The 23692-nt window shown below is 42.2% G+C and overlaps 1 protein-coding gene across 9 annotated transcripts in view; it reads left to right on the top strand.

The window, feature by feature from the left end:
- LOC147571493 (uncharacterized) overlaps positions 1–23692 on the top strand; it is a 52217-nt gene that overhangs the window by 24316 nt on the left and 4209 nt on the right. For 3 of the 9 annotated variants that reach the window (XM_086696307.1, XM_086696306.1, XM_086696309.1), the window contains 6 exons: positions 124–195; positions 758–832; positions 8894–9012; positions 11281–13088; positions 13470–13574; positions 14989–15662. In XM_086696307.1, the coding sequence (XP_086552433.1) occupies positions 124–195; positions 758–832; positions 8894–9012; positions 11281–13088; positions 13470–13574; positions 14989–15120 (2311 nt within the window). In that variant the 3' untranslated portion in view covers positions 15121–15662. Of the gene's footprint in view, positions 1–123; positions 196–757; positions 833–8893; positions 9013–11280; positions 13089–13469; positions 13575–14988; positions 15664–17736; positions 17806–19315; positions 19371–19449; positions 19593–19693; positions 19776–23692 lie in introns of those variants that run through there. The other 6 variants (XM_086696308.1, XM_086696305.1, XM_086696313.1 and 3 more) reach the window with 5 other exon arrangements.

Raw genomic sequence — 23692 nt, 5'->3', positions numbered from 1 at the left:
ATAGGCAAAGGCAGAAAATGATTAGTTTTAACCTTCCAGTTCCATACCCCCAAAATGAACATAAACTTTCGTGGTAGTCATTACTGGAAATGCAGATCATTTTAATTCCATTGCATTTTTCAGAATTATCAGTCGTAACCCTCTGTCAGCTGTTGAAGATTCCTATCTTTTTAAGTTGCCAGCATTAAAATATTTGTAAGTATTGCAACAATCTCATGGCTCATGAGATGATTTCTGATCTTTTTTGTTGTCATCAAAAGATTAAGTATTTTGCGTTTTGGGAAAAAGTCCTAATTTAAGTTTTAACTCGGTTATTGAAATAAGCATTATTAGCAAAGAAAAAACGTATATGGGCAAGATAGCCTGCAGAGGAAGGAATAGTATTGAAGAACACATAAGAGACATGGGACTTGCAGATGTAGGTAGAAATACCATTTATCTCAAAGTGGAAAGTGGAGTAAGGTGTATATTAAAAGAAAAAAAGACTAATCAAGAGAGGTGGATGCAATTGAGAATGAAAATGAGGATAAGAGTAAAAAGGATTGTACTGTTGAGCACCAAGGTGATTAATTTGATGATGCACATAAAATGTCTTCATTGGGAGTTTTCTGAAATTATTGTCCATAGCAAGAAAACTCTTGAGCTGACTTGACAAAGAAGCCAGAATTGAAGTAATCACATGTTGTTAAGTATCTTTTTAGGTACAGAATTTTTATCCTTGGGTTCAAATCACGCATGTTTGGGCTTTCTCCTTCAGAGACATGGGATCAACACAGGTGTCACTTACAACAGTTGAGAGCATCCTCATGATGACCCTTGAATTGGAAACACTGTAAGTTGATTTTTCTTATGTGTATTTTCACTTAGTTGTTGATTTAGATTTGTTTTATTGTTTTCTTAAGTCAGATTTATTGAGGTATAAAATTTACTCTTTTTTTTTTTTTTTAAATTTTTTTTTTTTTTTGCAACGTTTATTTATTTTTGGGACAGAGAGAGACAGAGCATGAACGGGGGAGGGGCAGAGAGAGAGGGAGACACAGAATCGGAAACAGGCTCCAGGCTCCGAGCCATCAGCCCAGAGCCTGACGTGGGGCTCGAACTCACGGACCGCGAGATCGTGACCTGGCTGAAGTCGGACGCTTAACCGACTGCGCCACCCAGGCGCCCCTAAAATTTACTCTTTTTAAGCATACAGTTTGATGAGTTTTGACAAACGTGTAGTTATGTAAGCACCACCACATTTGAGACGTAGACCATTTCTGTCACCCCAAAAGGCCCCTATGTGCCTTTGCAGCCAATCCCCTTTTGTCACCACCAGCCCTGGCAACCACCAACCTAATTTTTGTCCCTATAGTTTTGCCTTTTCCACAGTGTCTTATAAATGAAATCATACAAGGGGCACCTGGGTGGCTCAGGCAGTTAAGCGTCCGACTTCAGCTCAGGTCATGATCTCGCGGTTCGTGAGTTCAAGTCCTGCATCGGACTCTGTCCTGACAGCTCAGAGCCTGGAGCCTGCTTCGGATTCTGTGTCTCCCTGTCTCTCTACCCCTTCCCCATTTGCCCTCCATCTCTCTCTCTCTCTCAAAAATAAATGAACATTTAAAAAAATAAATAAATGAAATCATACAGTATGCAGTCTTCTGTGATTGGTTCCTTTCAGCATAATCCTTTTGAGATTCATCCATGTGTTTTTTTAACTTTTTAACGTTTATTTATTTTTGAGAAACAGAGAGCATAAGCAGGAGAGGGGCAGAGAGAGAGAGAGAGAGAGAGAGAGAGAGAGAGAGACACAGAACCCGAAGCAGGCTCCAGGCTCTGTCAGCGTAGAGCCCAATATAGGGCATGAACCTGCGGAACATGAGATCACGGCCTGAGCCAAAGTCGGTCACTTATCTGACTGAGCCACCCAGGCACCCCAGAGACTCATCCATGTGTTTGCACATGTCAGTAGTTCATTTCCTTTTTATTGCCGAGTAGTATTGCAGTTGTGAGGATATACCAGTTTGTTTATGCGTTCATCAGTTAATGGGCATTTGAGTTGTTTCTAGCTTTTTGGCCTTTATGAATAAAGTTGCTTAAAACACTTACATGCAGGTCTTCGTATGAGCATATGTTTTCATTGGGGGAGGGGGGGAGGTGGTAAAATACCTAATGGCAGGATTGCTACATCATATGCTAAGTGTATATTTAACTGTTTAAGAAACTGCTTACCTGTTTTCTAAAGTGGATGTACCATTTTGCATTCCAGCCAGCAGTATATGAGATCTTCTATCTATCCTTTCTTCTAATGTCTTGATCTATTTTTCATAAGGTGAATGTTGGCCTTAAAATTGAGTTGGGAAGTAGTCCCCTCTCTTCAATTCTCTAGTACAGTTTGTGCAGAATTGGCATTGTGTTTTCCTTAAATGTTTGCTAGAATTCACCAGTGAAGCCATGTGGGCTTGAAGCTTTCTTTGTGAGAAAGTGTTAAACTACAGATTTTATTTTTGTAATAGTGCTACTTAAATTACATACTTATTTTTTGGAGTAGTTCATGTCTTTCGGGGAATCTATTTCATCTTGCAGTTGTTGACATAAAGTATTTTATAATATTCCCTTATTATCCTTTTAGTATCTGTAGAATTGTAGTGATGTCATTCCTCTCATTTTTGATATTGATAACTTGTGTCTTCTCTTGTCTTTTCTTGATAAATCTGGCCAGAAGTTTATCAGTTTTACTTATCTTCTCTAAAAAGTGCCTTTTCATTACACTGACTTCTCTATTTTTGTTTTCCTTTTTAAAAATTTCTGCTTTGATCTTTATCATTCCATTTTCTCTCCTTACTCAGTGATGAATTTCCTTTTCTTTTTCTAGTTTCTTAAAAGTGGACACTGGGGAAGATGAATACTATATGAGCAACATCCCACATGTTGACATGTGTTTTCAGTTTCAGTCGGTACAAAATAGTTTTTAATATCCATTTTGACTTATTTGACCAATAGGGTTCCTTAGGAGTGTATTGGTTAGTTTCTAAATATTTGGAGATTTTACAGATCTGTTAATTTGTTATTTAATTCCATTGTGGTCACAGAACAATATGTTGGATGACTGAAATCCTTTTAAATTTATTGAGGCTTGTTTTATAGTCAATGAATTCTGGTAATAGATGAGAATATGGTCTATTTTGATAAATATTATGTGCCCACTTGAAAAAAATATGTAGTCTGCTGATTTGGTGTGGAGTATTCTATAAATGTCAACTAGGTCAAGTAGGTTGGTAGTATTTTTCAAGCCTGATGTATCATTACTCATTTTCTATATATTTTTTCTGTCAATTATTGAGAGAGGGGATATTGAAATCTCCAACTATAATTGTGTACTTATGTGTCCCTCTTTCCTATTCTCCTTAATATATTTGGAAGTTCTATTATCAGATACATAAATTTTTAAGTTATGTCTTTTCTATTAGTTGACATTTCTATCACAATGGAATAACCTCATTTATCCCTGGTAATATCTTCGCTTTGAAATTGACTTTGTCCTATAGTAAATATAGCCACTCAAGGTTTCATTTCATTAGTGTTAGCAAAGCATAATTTCTTCCATATTTTTAACCTACTTATATCTTTGTATTGAAGATGAATCTTATAGACAGCATATAGTTGGCTTTTGCTTTTTTATCCAGTATGACAACTCTATCTTTTAATTAGGTGATTGCACCATTTATAGTTAATGTAATTATTTATAGGATTACATTTAAAGCTACTGTCTACTCTTTTCTATGTATCCCATCTGTTCTTTGTTTCTTTTTCTTTTTCTTTTTCTTCCTGCTCTTGGGTTGATTTAGTACGTTTTATTATTTTTTGGTGGGGGGATAAATAGTTACAACTCAGGTTTTGTTATTTTAGTAGCTGTTTAATGGTTTGTAGTGTTCATGTTTAACTTATCACAGTCTATCTTCAAATGATATGATATGATTTCATGAATAGTATAAGAACCTTATAATAAATAGTGTACTTCCATTGTTCCCCTCCTGACCTTTGTGCTGTTGTTTTCATACATTTTACTTTTAGCACACCATATTATTTTTTTTGTTTAAATAGTCAATTATCTTTTTTTATTTTTTTATTTTTGAGAGAGACAGAGTGCAAGTGGGGGAGGGGCAGAGAGAGAGGGAGACACAGAATCTGAAGCAGACTCCAGGCTCTGAACTGTAGACACAGAGCCTGATGTGGGGCCTGAAATCACAGACTATGAGATCATGACCTGAGCTGAAGTCAGATGCTTAACTGACTGAGCCACCCGGGTGCCCCTCAATTATCTCTTTTATTGAAGTATATATAGATCATGTAATATTAAATTAGTTTCAGGTGTACAACACAGTGATCTTTTATATACATTATGAAATGCTCACAACACAGTGATCCATTATATACATTATGAAATGCTCACCACAATAAGTATATTACAGTATTATTGACTATATTCCCTATGCTGTACTTTTCATCTGGTGACTTATTTATTTTATAACTGCAAGTTTGTACCTCTTAACCCTTTTCACTCATTTTGTCCATATCCCCAGTTTGTTCTCCATATTTACAAGTGTTTTCTCTTTTTTGTTGTTGTTTATTCATTCATTTGGTTTTTTGTTTATTTTTTGTTTATTTTTTACCTTGTTTTATTTTTATTTTTTAAAATTTACATCCAAATTAGTTAGCATATAGTGCAACAATGATTTCAGGAGTAGATTCCTTAGTGACCCTTACCCATTTAGCCCATCCCCCCTCCCACAACCCCTCCAGTAACCCAGTTTGTTTTCCATATTTATGAGTCTCTTCTGTTTTGTCCCCCTCCCTGTTTTTAGATTATTTTTGTTTCCCTTCCCTATGTTCATCTGTTTTGTCTCTGAAAGTCCTCATATGAGTGAAGTGATGTGATTTTTGTCTTTCACTGACTAATTTCACTTAGCATAATACCCTCCAGTTCCATCCATGTAGTTGCAAACGGCAAGATTTCATTCTTTTTGATTGCCAAGTAATACTCCATTGTATATATATACCACATCTTTCATCCATTCATCCATCAATGGACATTTGGGCTCTTTCCATACTTTGGCTATTGTTGATAGCGCTGCTATAAACATTGGGTGCATGTGCCCCTTCAAATCAGCATTTTTGTATCCTTTGGTTAAATGCCTAGTAGTACAATTGCTAGGTTGTAGGGTAGTTCTATTTTTAACTTTTTAAAAACCTCCATACTGTTTTCCAGAGTGGCTACAGCAGTTTGCATTCCCACCAGCAGTGCAGAAGGGTTCCCCTTTCTCCACATCTGTTGTTTCCTGAGTTATTAATTTTAGCCATTCTGACACATGTGAAGTGGTATATCATTGTGATTTTGATTTGTATTTCCTTGATGATGAGTGCTATTGAGCATCTTTTCATGTGTCTGTTAGCCTTCTGGATGTCTTCTTTGAAAAACTATCTATTCATGTCTTCTGCCCTTTTCTTAACTGGATTATGTATTTGATTTTTTTGGGTGTTGAGTCCTTTATATATTTTGGATACTAGCCCTTTATCAGATTATGTCATTTGCAAATATGTTCTCCCATTTCATCAGTTGCCTTTTAATTTTGTTGATTGTTTCCTTTGCTGTACAGCTTTTTATCTTTTTTTAACGGATGTTTATTTTTGAGAGAGAGAGCACAAGAGTGGGGTAGGGGCAGAGAGTGAGGGAGACAGAGGATCTGAGTAGGCTCCGCACTGTCAACAGAGAGTCAATGCGGAGCTCGAACTCACAAACCGCGAGATTATGACCTGAGCTGAAGTCAGAAGCTTAACCGACTGAGACACCCAGGTGCCCCAGAAGGTTTTTATCTTGATGAGGTCCCAATAATTCATTTAAAAAAATGTTTGTTTGTTTGTTTGTTTATGTTTATTTTTGAGAGAGAGAGACAGAGTGCAAGCAGGGGAGGGGCAGAGAGAGAGAGGGAGACACAGCATCTGAAACAGGCTCCAGGCTCCAAGCTGTCAGCACAGAGCCTGACACGGGGCTCAAACTCACGAACTGTAAGATCATGATCTGAGCCAAGTCAGATACTTAACCAACTGAGCCACCCAGGTGCCCCTATTAATTAATTAATTAATTCAGAACATGGACACACACATACATGTATGCATGGGGGGGAGCAGAGAGAGAGGGAGAGAGAGAATCTCAAGTGGAGAGAGAATCCTGATGCGGGGTTCAATCCACGACCCTGAGATCACGACCTGAGCCAACACCAAGAGTCAGGCATTCAACCCGCTAAGCCACCCAGGCACTCCTCAGTAGTTCATTTGTACTTCTGTTTCCCTTGCCTCTGGAGACATGTCTAGTAAGAAGTTGCTTTAGCTGAGATCAAAGAGGTTTCTGCCTGTGTTCTCCTCTAGGATTTGGATGGTTTCCTGTCTCACATTTAGATCTTTCATCCATTTTGAATTTATTTTTGTGTATGGTGTAAAAAAGTGGTTTAGTTTCATTCTTCTGCATGTTACGGTCCAGTTTTCCCAACACCATTTATTGCGAAGACTATCTTTTTTCCATTGGATATTCTGCTTTATCGAAGATTAGCTGACCATATATTTGTGGCTCCATTTCTCGGTTCTCTATTCTATTCTATTGATCTATGTGTCTGTTTTTGTGCAGTACCATACTGTCTTGATGAGTACAGCTTTGTAATACAGTTTGAAGTCCAGAATCAAGATGCCTCCAGCTTTGTTTGTTTTACCCCAACATTATAATTCGGGTTCTTTTCTTGTTCCATCCAAATTTTAGAATTGTTTGTTCTAGCTCTGTGAAAAATACTGGTGTTTGATAGGGATTGAATTGAATGTGTAGTTTGCTTTGAGTAGTATAGACATTTTAACAATATTTGTTCTTCCAATCCTTGAGCATGGGATGTTTTTCCATTTCTTTCTGTCTTCTTCAATTTATTTTCATAAGCGTTCTATTGTTTTCAGCATACAGATCTTTTACCTCTGATTAGGTTTATTCCTAGGTATCTTATGGGTTTTGGTGTATTTTTTTTTAAATTTTAGAGACAGAGTGTAGAAGTTGGGGAGAGAGTGAGAGGAGAGAGAGAGAGAGAGAGAGAGAGAGAGAGAGAGAGAGAGAGTCTTAAGAGAATCTTAATCTAATCCATGCTGAGCGTGGAGCCTGACACAGGGCTCGATCTCACGACCCTGAGATCCTGAGCCGAAATCAAGAGTAGGATGCTTCATTGACTTAGCCCATCCAGGCACCCCTTGTTTGTTTGTTTTTTTCTGAGATTCTACATATAAGTGAAATCATATAGTGAAATGATATACATACATATAGTGAAGTGAAATCATAACCTATATAGTTACCAGTTCTAATGTTCTTCATTCCTTTGTGTGGATCCACATTTCCGTCTGCTATCCTTTTCCTTCTGCTTAAAAATACTTTCTTTAGGGGCACCTGGGTGGCTCAGTCAGTTAAGCATCCAACTCTTGATTGTGGCTCAGGTCATAGTCTCACAGTTTGTGAGCTCAAGTCCCGCGTTGGGCTTTGCTTGGGATTCTCTGTCTCCTCAGTGCTCTTTCCCCCTTGCACACGCATACTGCACGTGCCCTCTCTCTCTGTCTCTCAAATAAACATTTAAAAAAATACTTCCTTTGGCATTTCTATAGTGTAAGCCTGCTAATGATGAATTCTTCCAGCTCTTGTATGTCTCAGATAGTCTTTATCTTGCTTTTATTTTTGAAAGCTTTGGGTATAGAATTCTAGCTTGATAGCTATTTGGTCCCCCTCTCCTTTTCACTGCTTGAAAGATGCTGCCCCACCGAGTTCTGGCTTACATTATTTCCAACAAGAAATATGTTGTCATTGTTATATCTTTGTTGCTCTGTATGTCGTGTGTGGTTTTGTTCCTTTGGCTGCTTTTAAGATTTGCTCTTTATCGCTGGCTTTGACCAGTTCGATTATGATGTGCCGTGGTGTAGTTTTATCCGTGTTTAATGGATTAAACTAAACATGTAGTTTAATCCATGCTGTGCTCAGAGTTCATTGACCTTCCTGGATTTGTGAGTTTATAGGGTTTACTTATTTGGAAATGTGGGGGCTATTATTTTTTCAAATTTTTTTTATATCTCCTCTCCTTCGTGGACTCTAAGTATACATATATTAGGCCACTTGAAGTTGTTGCACAATTCATTGAGTTAAGTAGAGGCATGGGGTTTTTTCCACATGTGAAATACTGTTATAATAACTTTTTTAAATGTCCTTGTCTGCTAATTGTAGCATTTGTGTAGATTATGGATTAGTTTTTGATTGATTGCTTTAAAAAAAAAATTTAACATTTATTTATTTTTAAGACACAGAGAGTGATCAGGGAAGGGGTAGAGAGAGAGGAAGATAAATCTGAAGCAGGTTCCAGACTCCGAGCTCTCAGCACAGAGCCTGATGTGGGGCTCAAACCCATGAACCACGAGATTATGACCTGAGCCAAAGCTGATTGCTTTTTATCCTCAGTATGGGCCATATTTCAGATTTATTCAAACTCTTAGAAGTCTACCCTCTTTCTGTGTGCTCTCCACCCAAAGTGAGACTTTGGCTTGGAAGCAGTTACCTGTGTATTAAACTACCGATCCGTGTCACCCAGTTCTAATCTCTATCTCATTCTAAGGATACCATACCCCATACCATCCTTACCTTTCTGTTGGGCACCTCTGTCCTTCTATCTGGGTATTTATAATATTCAAGAGCAGCAGTTGGCCAACTGGTCCCTACCCAACCATCCAGGCCATGTGCCTCAAGAATTCCTTTTTGCACAGCCCTGTGATGACTTTGGCCCGCCTCTTCTACCTACTCAAGTAACTCCTTTACCACTAATTTAATTCTCTGTGTTTCCATTTATAGGATATTACCTAGCCGTATGGCCTGCTGTCTCTGCCAATTTAAAAATACTATTGACGTTGTCTGTAAGACAGTCAAGCTACATTGTGACAGTGCATGTCTGACAAATGGCACACGTTGTGGTAAGTCCTAATTGCCTGATGATAAATTTGTAAATTTTTATTTTATTTGTGGTTTAACTTTTATTTTTAATCAACAATGATAATTTTTTTTAATATTTATTCATTCTTGAGAGAGAGAGCCTTCACGTGCGTGAGCTGGGAGGGGGCAGAGAGTGAGTGAGGGGGACAGAGAATCCGAAGCAGGCTCTACACTGACAGCAGCAAGCCCCATGCGGGGCTGAACTGTGATATCATGACCTGAGCCAAAGTCGGATGCTTAACTGACTGGGCCACCCAGGCACCCTAACAATGGTAAATTTTTAAACTAATGATGTCATTGCATTATTTTTACTCATTCGGAGTTCAGATCCCTAAATTTCTAAGAACTATTCCTTTGTTAAAAGTCAGATTCTCAGTTACATTATTAAGTCAACTACCCCAAAATGAAAACCTGTTCACATAGTGCATCACAGTTTATAAGCTGATTTTACGTGCGTTAGGTCTCAGGTGCCCTTTGTCTTATAGGACAGGTGGAGATACCTTTTTGTTTATTTTGTTGTTTTTAACAAGTGTGTAAGAGTACCAGTGATGCTGATTTCTGAAAAAGTTTTATTTGGAGCCTCTGTGTTTCTGTTCCCTAACCAGAAGCTGCTACCCAACCGTTCTAACGGATGAGAGGGCTCTTCTATTCTTGGGCTGTCCAACTCTTGTTCTGAATCTTAAGCTTTTCTATCCCAAACACAGGTGCTTTTAGGTATTTTTCTGTTCTTAGGTTTTATTGGCACTAACTTGGTGACTTCCAAAATGTGCTTTTGCACCTGGATAGCTTGAATATGGGTCCCTGTCAATGGTCTAGGGCACAGCATAAATTACACTTTGCTACTTCTTTTTTTTTTTTTTCAACGTTTTTTATTTATTTTTGGGACAGAGAGAGACAGAGCATGAACAGGGGAGGGGCAGAGAGAGAGGGAGACACAGAATCGGAAACAGGCTCCAGGCTCTGAGCCATCAGCCCAGAGCCCGACGCGGGGCTCGAACTCACGGACCGCGAGATCGTGACCTGGCTGAAGTCGGACGCTTAACCGACTGCGCCACCCAGGCGCCCCACACTTTGCTACTTCTATAAGCAGTGTTGCTTATTTTCCAAAACAATGTTTTGCCAATTATCTTACTCCCTTCTCCCTTAGAGGTGGGCAGAATAGGCATTTTTTTTTTTTTTAATCTCCTTTGACAGGCGAGGAAAAATGAGATCAGAGGTGCCTTAGCCTAGCACTCAAGTCTCCTCTCCCGTTTTGGGCGCTCCGCCAGCCCGCTGCTCCTCCTCTCTCGTGACCTTTATAACCTCCTCCTCTGACTCTCACCAGCACCGCTAAAAATACGTTTAATTCTTCTGGAAAACCCCAGCTGCACAGTGCTGTTCAGTGTACACAAGCTGTACGCTTGACCTTCATGTAGTTGGAAGCTCTGGATGGTTCTCTCAGTAAAGCTAGAAATCTGGAAATGAAAGGAAATGAAAGCAAAGTAGGCATTTGACCAAAGTTTCTTTATCCCTTCTGCATTTTAAAACCTCAAGTATCATTCCGTTGATTTTTTTGAACGCCCCACAGTGGCATCTCTCTCATACCTGGAAAATCTCTTAACCTATACCCCACATCTCTGCCCAAGTTTAAGCAAAGAACCAGGGTGGACTTAGCGGGTCTCGTTTTTAGTTTTTTCTCTCTAGAGCTTATGTTACGGGAGGTGCGATATAGGGGAGCAGGGACCAAACAAAGGAATTGGTGGGTGGGCGGAGAGGGCGTGTCCAGATGAGGACCTGCTAGTGACGGGTGTTGTCCCGTGCCTATGTGATGGTAGCAAGAACTCAAGCCCACTGAAGACATAGAAGGAGAAAGACTCGTGCTCCCTCTGCCCCCGAAGCAGGACAGGGTGGGGTATGTGAATGCCAGGAGTCGCACTAGAGCTGCACACAGTTTAGCCGAGTATCTTCCAGCCTTGGCTTTTCTTGAGGCCTGGGCAATCGGCCCTTAGGGACCAATGGAATAACTCTAAATATAGTTATTCACACTATGGAATGTTCTGAGGAAATAGCTACTTTTTCAAAAAGCATCTTTTTCTCCTTTCGTTGTTGCCAATCGTAGGTCCAAGTTTGAGTTCGTCTCCTCTCTAAATGGCGCTCAAGTATTTGCCGATTCTTAATTTGCTTGACTGGGATGTATGACTGTGCATTGACAAAGAGCTGTGCTATCAGTCGTTCATTATCAAAACTCATCTCTTCTTCTTCTTCGACAGATCAGGAAGTATACCTAAGGAATGCAGAAGGATCATTCATGAAGGTATTGAAAGCTCGAAAGAAGAGTGCCAGCACGGAGCTGACTATTGAGCCAGAGAAGGCATCCTCAGACATAGATCGTGTCAGTTTGTCAGCCTTTATGAATGAGCAGCTAGACTTCAATGACAAAAGTGATGTCATCAGTGCACTGAATTACATATCGCCTTATTTCTCGGAGGGCAATCTAGAAGACGTAGAATCGACGCTGTTACCGTTCATTAAATTTCTGTTTTCAAATGTGCAAGAGGGAGACAAGCCCGTGGGTCACTCGATGAACGACACAGGGGACCCTTCTCTTAAACCTGGATCCAACAACTCAACTTACAAGAATAAACTGAGAAAACTCTACTTTCTGGAAAATTTGTTAGATGCAGAAATTCAGGAAAAAATTGATGAGGTGAAAAAGAAAGAAAAAACAGCCATGCTTATACATTCCAGCCTTTTAGGTCCCAAGTTTAAACGTCAAATCTTTCCAAAGAAATTGGAAACTGCCCAACCGCAGGAGAAGAGCCTAGACAAGGTTGAGAGTGTGGGGAAAAAGTTCCTGAGAGTGAACAAGGTCATCAAGGGCCCAAAGGGCATACGGAAAAGGCACTTAAAAGAACTGAGACGTCAGAACATCCAGAGGAAACAGAACGCCCAGCCATCTGTGGAGAACATGGCCAAAGAAACAAGACTCAGGAGACCATCCCCAGGGGAGCTTCACGTGGCGCACAGGCCCAGCAAATTAGTGGGAAGCTCCTTCAACACAGAGCCTTCGTTCATAGATGAGCACAAGGCAGTGGTCTCTTCTTTCCTGAAGCAATACTCTTTGGGCAGGCCTTCTGCCACCCCCGCTCCAAAATCCCCACCTGACGTGAAAAAAAAATCAAAAGACTTCATGTACAGCATTTTTCTTTTAGAAGATGCAAATGCTAGAGTTAGAAATATGAAGGCTTTTGGGCCAGCCTCACACCCCAGAAAAACACACCGCTTTCATAAAAGTCGCTCCAATGTGGTCCACAGAACACCCAAGGCCAAACTGAATCGAAAGTCCAGAAAGGAAAGTTCACTCAGTAATAGACAGCTGCTTGCAAAGAGGCCTCCATCCTCTGCAGTCAGGAGCCTCATAAATTCCCCTTCACGAGAGGATTTTTCATCTCCGGGAGAACTGAGTCCTCAGAAAAATCCTTTTCCAGAATTATTTGCTCCTTCAGGAACTTACAGAGAAAACACTACTGTGGAGAACACTACTGCCCAAAATGTTTCTGAAGAAAATATTTCTACAGGAAACACTACTGTGCCAGAACAAACCCTCCCTGAATTCACAAACCGTAAGAATCTTTCCACTGCTAATTCTACTGTTACTGCAGACAACTCTACGCCGACCGTTAAACAAACCAATGATACACAATGGGAATACCACAATGCGGGCACTGGCTTGCCCCCAAAAGCCACAGGCTTCACTGTGTCAAAGCTCTCGTCCTCAGGTGATCTGTTTGAAATTCAGTTAAACCAGCAGCTACAGTCCCTCATCCCCAACAATGACGTGAGAAGCCTCATTTCTCATGTTATCCGGACTTTGAAAATGGACTGCTCCGAGACCCACATGCAGCTGGCCTGTGCCAAGCTCATCTCCAGAACAGGCCTCCTGATGAAGCTTCTCAGCGAGCAGCAAGAAGTAAAGGTGTCCAAGGCAGAGTGGGATACGGACCAATGGGAAAATGAGAACTATATCAGTGAGAGCACAGAAGTCCAGAGTGAACAGAGAGGGCAGGAGTCAAGGGAGGTGAGGATAAATCCCAAAATGTGGGGTCTCGACATTTAGGTGGTTTAGGACATGGACCCAAGCACAAGGACCAGGGGCTCCTAGTCCGGGTCTTGTCTTGGCCACATAATTTTGCCTAAGGCAATGATCTGCCACTTTGCTCATTCAGGAAACAGTGCCGCTGTTCCCAGAGTAGACAAAAAGAGGACCTAACATACAAGATACATAAATTCTTGAAGAAAATCCTAATGATTAAGATTACATATCACATTAGATTTGGTATATTCCTTAAGAACCTATAAGCGATTCATCGGAAAGAATGGGGTTTTAGAGTCGTTAAAGAATAGTTAACTTTCATCCTATCTCTGTTTTCTAAAAACATTGTTCTTTCCCTTTTTTTAGCTCACAAAAGAAGTTCCAGGCTATGGCTATAACAACAAACTCATCTTGGCAATATCTGTGACTGTAGTAGTGATGATTTTGATCATAGTTTTCTGTCTCATTGAGGTAAGGACAACAATTAATTCAGATTCCCAGACTATATTCCTTCTTTATAATAGATTCAGAACCCACAAACTGAAAATCAAAGCCACTTTCCCACCTATCACGACCTGATATCCCTCTTCAGTCTGGAGGAAGGAGATAGGCTTTGTCCTTTCATTGCAAAGTATATTCCAGGGATTTTAAAAGGAACCCCACTGCCGGGAGACATCTGTGGATTGTAACCAAGATAACAAGCCATTAGCTTGTTCTGAGACATTAGGTCTAAGAAGGCCACAGTTGACACGATAGTAAAATTTCTTCAACTCAAAAAAATTATGTCGATTCGATGCACTCACCAGTCATCCTCCTCCTACCACTGATTTCTTTCCTCGTTGGCTAAAATGATGAGAGAGAAATAGTCTTCACCTTCATGGAGCTATCAGTCATCTCGGAAGAAAGGGCATGGCTTAGAGATAAAAGTGTCATCTTGTTGATTAATTAGATGTACCTACAGCTCTCTCCTCCACTTCGCAAGGCATTGTGTAGACAGGTTCAGTTAAAACCCTGCAGCTAAAATCCTGCATCAGGCTACTCAAAGCTTGTCATAATTACAGTTGCCTATTCCTGGAGCTTGCCTGTTTACCTTTTATTCAATTATGTATGAATTGAATATATATTCAATATATTTATTCAAATATACATATGCTTATTATATATATATGTATATATATATATATATATATATATATATATATATATATATATTGCCATCTGTCATGGCAACCCTCCATTTCAGCCAAAGCAGCCCCCCACCATCCCGTAGTCAGACCATGCCCATTCCTACTTTTGTTGGTGACTTTGCCCACTTGAAATTCCTTTATTTCACTCTGCTGGTGGAAGTCCCATGAGCCTTCAAAAGCCAACTCGAGTTCATCTTTCTTCACAAAGCCTTCCCCGAATACTGTAATACTCCTGGACCTAGTCCTTCTGTGAGATTGTCACCATTTCTTAGGGTCTACAGTGACGCATTCCCCTCCCCTGATAACAAAAATATGCTAAACAGTTTGTTAAAAGGCAGCTCCTCAAGAGAGAAATATCAAGGTCATGGATCAGAGCAGAGATATGTAAGGCTTCCTGGTCTCTCAGACTCGAGTAAAACCTGACTGGATGTATTAACTGCTAAGGAGAAACATGTCTGTCTTCTGGAGGGTTGGTCAGTAGTAAAGGCATAGAAATGGTGGGAAGAGACCAACATGGGCAGTGCCCACCTAGCCTTGCCTAAGAGTAGAGATGGCACCTCAGGCAGCAGATGAGAGTCAGGCCCACCAGCCGGGCTGTGCCCGCGGGGCAGATGGATGGATCTAGCTACCTCAGTCCTTTCCATTAAACACTGGATTCAGCTAATTACTTTTCTTCCACTTCTCTTCTCACCAAATAGCCTTCTGATTATACTTCAGCGTGCCACAGAGGCCTGTCTCCACAGGAGGTAATGCCCAATCATGTAGACACAGATGCCCTATCTATGGAACGGATGTTTTCCTTATTGTCAAGTCTTGACCTGACATTCTGATTTTGATCAATCCTGTGACATTGGTGAGGTGATATTGCCTCCATGTAGAAAGAAGTGCGTTCTCTCTTGATGAGATCAGAGTCTGATTTCTCAGCCTAAGAGCCTAGGAACTAGCGTGGGGTCAGCTTACCATGACCTCTGGGAAGAGAAATCATTGGCCATTGTCCAGTCAGTACTCTGCATCTTGAGGTGGCCTGCAGCCTTTTGCTTTTGGGGAAGTTCTATAAACTCCTATTGCTGTTTTAAATTCCTATGTGGTTTAACCTTGTGTGTATATTTTTTTATGTGGTTTCATTATTTCCTCTCCCTACTTAGATGATACACTTTTTGAGGTCAGAGACCATGCAGTTTTTTTCCTGTAGTGGACAATAATGATGTTCAAAGGAAGAGATGAGGCATTGTGTCAATTTCACAAGGAGGAATAATGCAACCTAATATTTATGTGAAGTAGCCTACAGAGTCCAGCAATAGACAGATCCGTGGGTGACTAGGACTTTTGAAATGTTACCTTTTAGAGGCGCCTGGGTGGCTCAGTTGGTTAAGCGTCCTACTTTGGCTCAGGTCATAATTTCATGGTTCAGGAGTTCGAGCCCTGTGTTGGGCTCTGTGCTGACAGCTCAGAACCTGGAGCCTGCTCTGGATTCTGTGTGTGTCTCTCTCTCTCTTTGCCCCTCTCTCACTCTTACTCTCTCTCTCTGTCACTCTCAAAAATAAATAAACATTGAAATGTTACCTTTTAGTATTCAAATCAGTGGACGAAAATAAATAAATGGTAGTAGAACAACTGCTTAATTATTTGGGAGGAAAATAACAACAGATCCCTATTTCTCACCTTAAAAAAACATATTTCAGTCAATGTAAAAAAAGAGAAACAAGAACCCGCCCAAGTATTAGAAGAAAATAGAATCAATACTTTTATGATCTTGTGGTGAGAAAAAGCTTTGTGACCTGATACCACATGCAGAAACATTTGATAGATTTGATCGTCTTGTCTGATTTATGCTTGGAATAAACCAGACATCTGATTTAATCCCCACAGTCCTGTGAGGATGATATCACCATCCTTCTTTCATACATAGAAGGGGATCAGCTTAAGGCCCCTGTGGCAAAACCCAAAGCAGAACCCAGCTGTGCCTGCAGTCAGCCTGTCTCCTATCCCACGGTTCCGTCTCCTTCACGATAAAAACACTGACAAATATTTGAAACATTGAAATTCAGTGAAAGCCCTTGAAAGGATGAATATATCTCATATGAAGAGAGTTTTATAAATCAACAGGAAGAGGACAAACAATCCAGGGGATCAAGGGGGCAAGGACTACGATGAACAGGAGGGTGTGGACAGTCCGTCACCATATCTACCTCATGGCTTATGGGACATGGGTCTTGTTAACAAGGCCTTTTCGCCTCATGGTATAAAAACAGTCTCTGATATTTTCTTCTGTACTCTTATAATATTTGTTGTGATTTATTTATTTTTAATCTGTATGGAATCTGTGTGGTGTTTTGGTACGGTCGAGGTAGGGGATCTAACTTTTTTCCCTTACGTAAAGATCCAGTTACTTTAAAATCTTTTATTGAATGGTTCATTCTTTCTTCATGGATCTAAAATACTATTTTTATCTGGACTCTATTCTATCAATCTGGTTTTCTTTTCCTGTATCAGTATCACGCTACATACTTAACTGCAGTTGCTCCGTAAGAACGTATTTTAATGTCTGCTCTGTGATCTTCTTTTTCATACAGTTTGTAGCTATGCTTGCACATTTTCTCTACCAAATGTCAGCTGGCCAGTTTTTGTTTAAAAAACTGTCTTGGGATTTGAATGGGATTGCCTTGACTTTGTAGGTTAATTTGAAGGGAACTGACATCTTTACACTATTCTGGGAAAATAGTGTCTCACATCATGTATTCCTTTCTTCTTAATGTCCTTCAGAAGAGCTTTAGTGTTTTCATCTCATAGGTCTTACCCATTCTTTGCTAAGTTTATTCCTAGGTACTTTATGCCTTTTTATTGATCATTGTAAATGGGATAATTCTTCCGTTTTTTGATTAATTATTTATGGAACATAGGAAAGTCATTGAGGTTTACATGTTGATCTCTTGATTTTATATCTAGCCATCTTACTGAATTCTCATATTTCTTCCAATAAAATTTTAGTTGATTCTCTTGGGCCTTTCAGTTTGTCTGTAATTTCGTATGCAAATACGTCTTAGTTCTTCCTTTCCACGACTCCATTTTTTCCCAGTGCATCAGTTAGGACCTCCTCAACACCAATGAATAGAAGCAGTGATAACACACATCCTACTCTTGTCCTTGACTTTAAAACAGTGCTGCTGTTTAGGTTTCTGGTAGACACTTTTCTTTTCCTCCTCCCAAGAATTTTTATTAGGAATTATCTGTCGAATGTTATCTGAGACAGTCAGTAAAACGTATTACCAGCTGCACACAAGTTAGGTGTTATTGAAGAGTCAAAGGACTATTAAACAAATTCCTGTCCTAGGAAAAGTTATCATCTCACTGGGTAGAGAAGACCTAAAATGCAAAGGAATGAATAAAGATTTGGAGGGAGTGGTTATTGTGATGGGTAACTGTGATCATGTTTTCTTCCAAAACAGATTTGTTATCATAGAGCAGCAGCCAAGGAAGGTAAAGAAGGAAGCTCAAGGTAAATATTAGTCTGGCAATCGTTACAGTAGAATTTTAGAACTAGATTTTCAAACTCATCTATTTCAATCCCCTTGTTTTACAGCCAGGAAATCACCAAAGGCAGAAAGAATACATATTTGGCCTAATGCTTTACCTGGATCCAGCAAAGTTAGCTGCCCAGCCAAACCCGAGTTAGAATGGGACTGGCACAGAGCACCTGCTCACTAGACCTTTAAAGAAAGATCGTGGGGGGACGGGGGTGGAAATGTTCAGACCCGTTGCTGCTGGCGGTGGGCATCGGGCCTGGCCACAGACCTTCTCAGAGGCTCTGGAGAAGGGATAGGGAGGGCCAAAAGTCGTGGGGTGAAGGGGCTAGTCTTCAAGCATGATGGAAGGTGGAATACATGAGTCCGTCTATAGAGGGAGGGGGAAACTTCCTTCTTCCTCCTTCTGGTTTTCGAGGCCCCGCTCTCCATTCCCTTTATCCAGACCCAATAGAATTTGAACTGGGAGAGACCTTAGATAATCATTTATCTCTTCCTTTTATAATAATGAGATGGAGAAGGAGAAAAGGAAGATGTCTTGCCGGACGGTTGTATCACTAGTACCACTAGAACCAGAAAGAAGATGGTTCCTTTCCAGTTGGGCACGTCTCTGACTACACTGTTCTTGGGCTGTGAACTGCATTTTATGTCACAACTCAGTGCACACATACCGTATAGACATAAGTCCCTTCTAAAACAAACTTACCATACACTCTGATTCTTTCTGTTCTGTTTTTTTTAAGTTTATTATTTATTTGGTGGGGGGGTGGTGGAGCAGAGAGAGAGAGAGAGAGAATCCCAAGCAGGTTCTACACTATCAGCACAGAGCCAGACACAGGGCTCAATGTCACAATCTGTGAGATCATCACTTGAGGCAAAATCAAGACTTGGGCTGCTCACCTGACTGAGCCACCCAGGTACCCCCTATTCCGTTTGTATGCAAAAAGAGTATTTTGTGTTTTAGCGCTAGCCGTGTGTTTTAAGGTGATTTCACGACCCACTCCCTCATCTGCCTGCAGTGTGACAGTCAGTGAGCTAGATAACTGCTGGTTGGACTCAGGCATTCACTCGGTGCGATTCATCTCGTAAGGTAAAGCAGCTAGGAAAATGGAAACACCTCCCCACCCGCCAGCAAATGATGCCTGGGAGGCTAAGCCTGGCGGGGACGGATGTAAAATGCTTCTGGAGAGAGTTAGGTGCTTCTGCCGTGTGGTCACCCAGTTTGTTGACTGCACAAGGGCACTTGGCCAAGGGCCAGAAGGGGAGCAGGGTGAAAATCCTGCCTATACTTCATGTCAAGTTACATACAAAGGTCTCCCAGGGACACTGTGGGGCCATTATGGACAGACACAGGACAATTCTGAGAGCCCAGCATGTATGGAATTATTTCTGAGATCCCAGGTCTGTGTTGATTTTGCTTGCTAATAAGACTGGAGAAATACATTGTGAGAGGCATGGAAAATGGTACGAATCACTAATTGTCTGTGTGTGTGTTTCCTTCAAGGGGCTTCTTTGGATCTCTGCTGTGTAAGAGCTGTTCAAAGGAAAGTGACAGTCAGGTAAATCTGAGGAGGATAAAGTACCGTGGCTGGAGAAGGCAGGGGAAACGGACCTAACATTGTCCTTTCTGTTTTCTAGGAGGGCTTTTTCTGTAGAAGGCGGCCACTTTGGCTTAGGGACTTGTACAGACCTCTCAATGCCACACGCAAGAAAAACATGGCACAGAAGCTATACGACAAGGATTATTCTTATAAGGATGAGGTTTTCCATATGGAACTAGGGTACGTGATTGGGGAAGATTTTCTCTAAAATGGGGAAATTATGAAGAGTCGAATTGTTCCTTTCGAGAGTCAAAGCCTTGGCATTCTTCTCCTTTTCCCAGGGAGGCTGGCAAAGCCACAGCAGAGAAGGCCACAGATTCCACTACTGAAGAGCTGGGTGACGAGAGTGAGACACTATGTGAGGTTGTCACAGAGTGAACGCCGTCCTGCCTCAGGCCACCTACAAAGTTTACTTTCCGATACTCGCTTCTCAGCATTGCTTATAAAATACTTTTTCTTCTCATATTGAAATGTATAAATCCATAACCAATTCTAGCCACGTGGTAAGGAACTAAAACGTAAACAGTTCAGAATTTATCTACAGACAACAGGGGCCACGGGCGAGAGAAGCAGGACTGAAGCCAGAGTCCCTCGTGGTAGCCAGGATTTCCGCAAGACACAAATGGGCAAAGTAGGGTGAATGGGGCGTCTTTCCCTCATTTCCCTGATACAGTCAGTCTCTGGAAACCGGACAACGTATCTTTAAGGGGCTTAGACTATTAAGTTCATTCACAGCTTATTCTGGTGCTCTCTCCCCTGGCTCACCAAATACCAGTTACTCACAACGCGCTTGACCCCCTGCCTGTAGAGGATCATCTCTTTCTGGCCCCTCCGTGAGGTCTTTGGGGTTGCCAGAGTATTTGGATCGCTGAGCCTACCTCCACTGTCGGGCTGAGGCCTGTCTGTCTTCCCAAGAGCTCAAACTCAGACACAAAATGTGTAGCGGGAAGCAGGGTGTTCCTCAACCTTACAAGCTAGTAGACAATTCCCATTGGGTTTTTGTGTTTGTTTTCTTTAAAAAAAAAAAGTCCCCACCCTCAGAGAGCTAGCAGGGAGATGCTGGAGGGTTAGAGTAAAGAATGTGTGAGAGCAGTAATCACCCAGGACTGCCCTGCTCAGGCCTTTATTTCAGAAAACTTATTGGTGGGGGCACTTCCTGTTCACCTGTACCACACTAGCCTCTGCTGACCCCACTGAGGGTCGGATGCGTGCGGCTGGGCTCTCTCCAGTTCAGCCCAGCACCGCACCTACCACTGCTTTCCTACCCAGCTCGGATCAGGGCTGCACGATTCCAAGAGATAATGCAGCACAACGTGCAGAAGCCGCAAACATCCCTCCACTTCTGCAGAGGAGGGCGTTAACCAGTCACATTTGGGATGTTGGGAGGAGTCGGGGTGCCTGGGTGGCTCCGTCCGTTGAGCATCCGACTTTGGCTCAGGTCATGACCTCATGGTGTGGGAGTTTGAGCCCTGCATTGGGCTCTCTGCTGTCAGCACAGAGCCCACTTCAGATCCTCCGTCTCCCTTTCTCTCTGTCCCTCCCCCCAGCTCACACACTGTCTCTCAAAAATAGATAAACATTAAAAATAATGAAGTCATCTATACTTTCTGAGTAAATGAATGACAGATTTTAGAAAAAGGACGTCAGAGTCAAAATACAGTAGTGAATAAAAGAAATCCTGAATGAACAAGGTTTGATCATCTCTTTTCTTAATGTCTGTTTATTTTGAAAGAGAGCAAGGGGGGAGGGGCAGAGAGAGAGGGAGAGAAAGAGCCCCAAGCGGGCTCCGTGCTCAGTGTGGAACCCGATGCGAGGGACTCGATCTTACGACCGTGAGATCACAGCCTGAGCTGAAATCAAGAGTCGGATGCTTAACCGACTGAGCCACCCAGGCGCCCCTGACAATCTCTTTACATGCCCCCAAATAAATGCTGGTGGCTTAGCAATAGGTGATGGAATATGGCACCAACCGCTGGCCACCAACAGAGTCCCCCGAGGGGACAGTAGGACTGGGGCACAGCCCAGCAGATTTGGCAGGGTTGGTAGGAACGGTTCCAAGCGGAGTGATTGGCCCATCAGTGCCTCTTCGGCTCTATTAGTTTGCTGCTGCTGGGCAAGGACACCTGTTCTCCGGGTGCCTGCTCCCGTTCCCCCAGCGTTTTAGTGAGAATGGCCCCCAAGTGTCTGTCTCGGTGTGGTGACTTCAGTGAGCCAACAAATAACTGTGTTGAAAGCACAAGACTAGAGAGTAACAGTAATCGGAAGCAGCGGCAGCAGCTAGTTCACTATTTGCTTACTTGGTGTCAAGGCCTGGGTTGGGCGTGTTGCAGTCTTAATTTCGCCCAACAGTCCGTGAAAACATACTTTATTATCCCCATCTGGCAGATAAGGGGACAGGGCTTAAAGGATGTAGGTAACCTGTTCAGGTGCCCAAAGCCGCAAATCCAAAACTGCCAGGTAGGGGTTTAATCCAGGCCTGTTAACTCCAAAGCCTGCTGACGGTTATACTGCCCTGCTGCAGGGTGCAGGGGTACAGAGACGTCTAAGCCATGGTTACCATCAAAGAATCAATAATTAGAACGATGAGGATGGTGGCAGCTACTGTTTGTTGAGCACCTGCTTTGAGCCAGGCGCAGTACCAGGCCCTGTAGTCACTCTTAGGTCACAAGGGCAGAAACTCCTCATGCCAGCCCAAACTCCTTAATGAGCTGGGTGGAGCGGGGGCTGGTGGTGACTTTTTGAATAAGAGAGGTGGACACAGAGACAGAGCTGACGAGAAACCAAGAAGACCCATCTGTGCATAGTTGGGCTTCCCAAAGTGTGGGCCGGGATTCCAGGCAACTCCATTCTCCTGTTTTGGAATATTTCCATTAGCGCAAATGTGGTTCATAGAGTGAAGCTTAGAAAATGTTGTTTCTATAACACTACCTCAAATTTGCACAATACTTATTAGTCTCAAATGCTACCCTGCCATATTTCTTTTAATTTTTTTTTTTAATTTTTTTTTTCAACGTTTATTTATTTTTGGGACAGAGAGAGACAGAGCATGAACGGGGGAGGGGCAGAGAGAGGGAGACACAGAATCGGAAACAGGCTCCAGGCTCTGAGCCATCAGCCCAGAGCCCGACGCGGGGCTCGAACTCACGGACCGCGAGATCGTGACCTGGCTGAAGTCGGACGCCCAACCGACTGCGCCACCCAGGCGCCCCTCTTTTAATTTTTTTAATGTTTATTTTTGAGAGAGAGAGAGAGCGTGCGGGCAGAGAGAGAGGGAGACACAGAATGTGAAGCAGGCTCCAGGCTCTGAGCTGTCAGCACAGAGCCCGACGCGGGGCTCGAACCCATGAACCACGAGATTATGACCCTCTCTGCCACTCCTCCACTCGCACTCTATGTCTCTGTCTCTTGCTCTCTCCAAAATAAACATTTAAAAAAATTTTTTTAAAACAACAATAAGCATTTATTCCTCAAAAAACATCTTTTTTAATGTTTATTTTGAAGAGAGAACAAGAGAGAGAGTACAAGCAGGGGAGGGGCAGAGAGGGAGACATAGGATCTGAAGCAGGCTCCAGGCTCTGAGCTGTCAGCACAGAGCCCAATGCGGGGCCCGAAGCCATGAATGGTGAGACCATGACCTGAGCCAAAGTCAGACGCTCAACCAACTGAGCCACCCAGGCTCCCCATTCCTCAAAAGTTTTGAGTCAAAATTTCGGGAATAGCTTGGGCACTTCTGCCTCTGGGTCTTTGGTGAGATTCTCAAGATACCACAGGGCTGCAGTCATCTGAAGGCTTGACTGAGTCGGAAGGGTCCACTTCCAAGGTGGTTCACTCACTTAACATGGCTGTCAAGGGGGTTGGAGGGAGGCCTCAGATCCTTGCCATATGAGCCTGCCCACATGCTGTTTGACTGAATGTCCTCACAGCATGATGGCTGGGTACCTCCAGAGTGAGTGAGCTGAGAAAGAGAGACAGAAATGACAGAAGGTAGCCTTCCTATGACCTCACCTCAGACGGCACAGAGCAGCATTTAGCAGTGACTTAGTCACTAAATCCAGTTCCCATTCAAGGGGTGGGAATTTAGACCCCACCTTTTAAAGAGAGGAGTCGGGGTGCCTGGGTGGCTCAGTTGGTTAAGCGTCTGGCTTCAACTCAGGTCACCATCTCGCGGTCCATGAGTTCGAGCCCTGCGTCAGGCTCTGGGCTGATGGCTCAGAGCCTGGAGCCTGCTTCGGATTCTGTGTCGCCCTCTCTCTCTGCCCCTCCCCCATTCATGTTCTGTC

The sequence above is a fragment of the Puma concolor genome, unplaced genomic scaffold, assembly GCF_028749965.1.
Source record: "Puma concolor isolate L17-30 unplaced genomic scaffold, mPumCon1.1.hap2 unalloc_scaffold_24, whole genome shotgun sequence".
In the NCBI taxonomy this organism is placed as follows: Eukaryota; Metazoa; Chordata; class Mammalia; order Carnivora; family Felidae; genus Puma; species Puma concolor.
The sequence above is the reverse complement of the archived record's forward strand: the minus strand, read 5'-3'. Positions and strand labels throughout refer to the sequence as shown.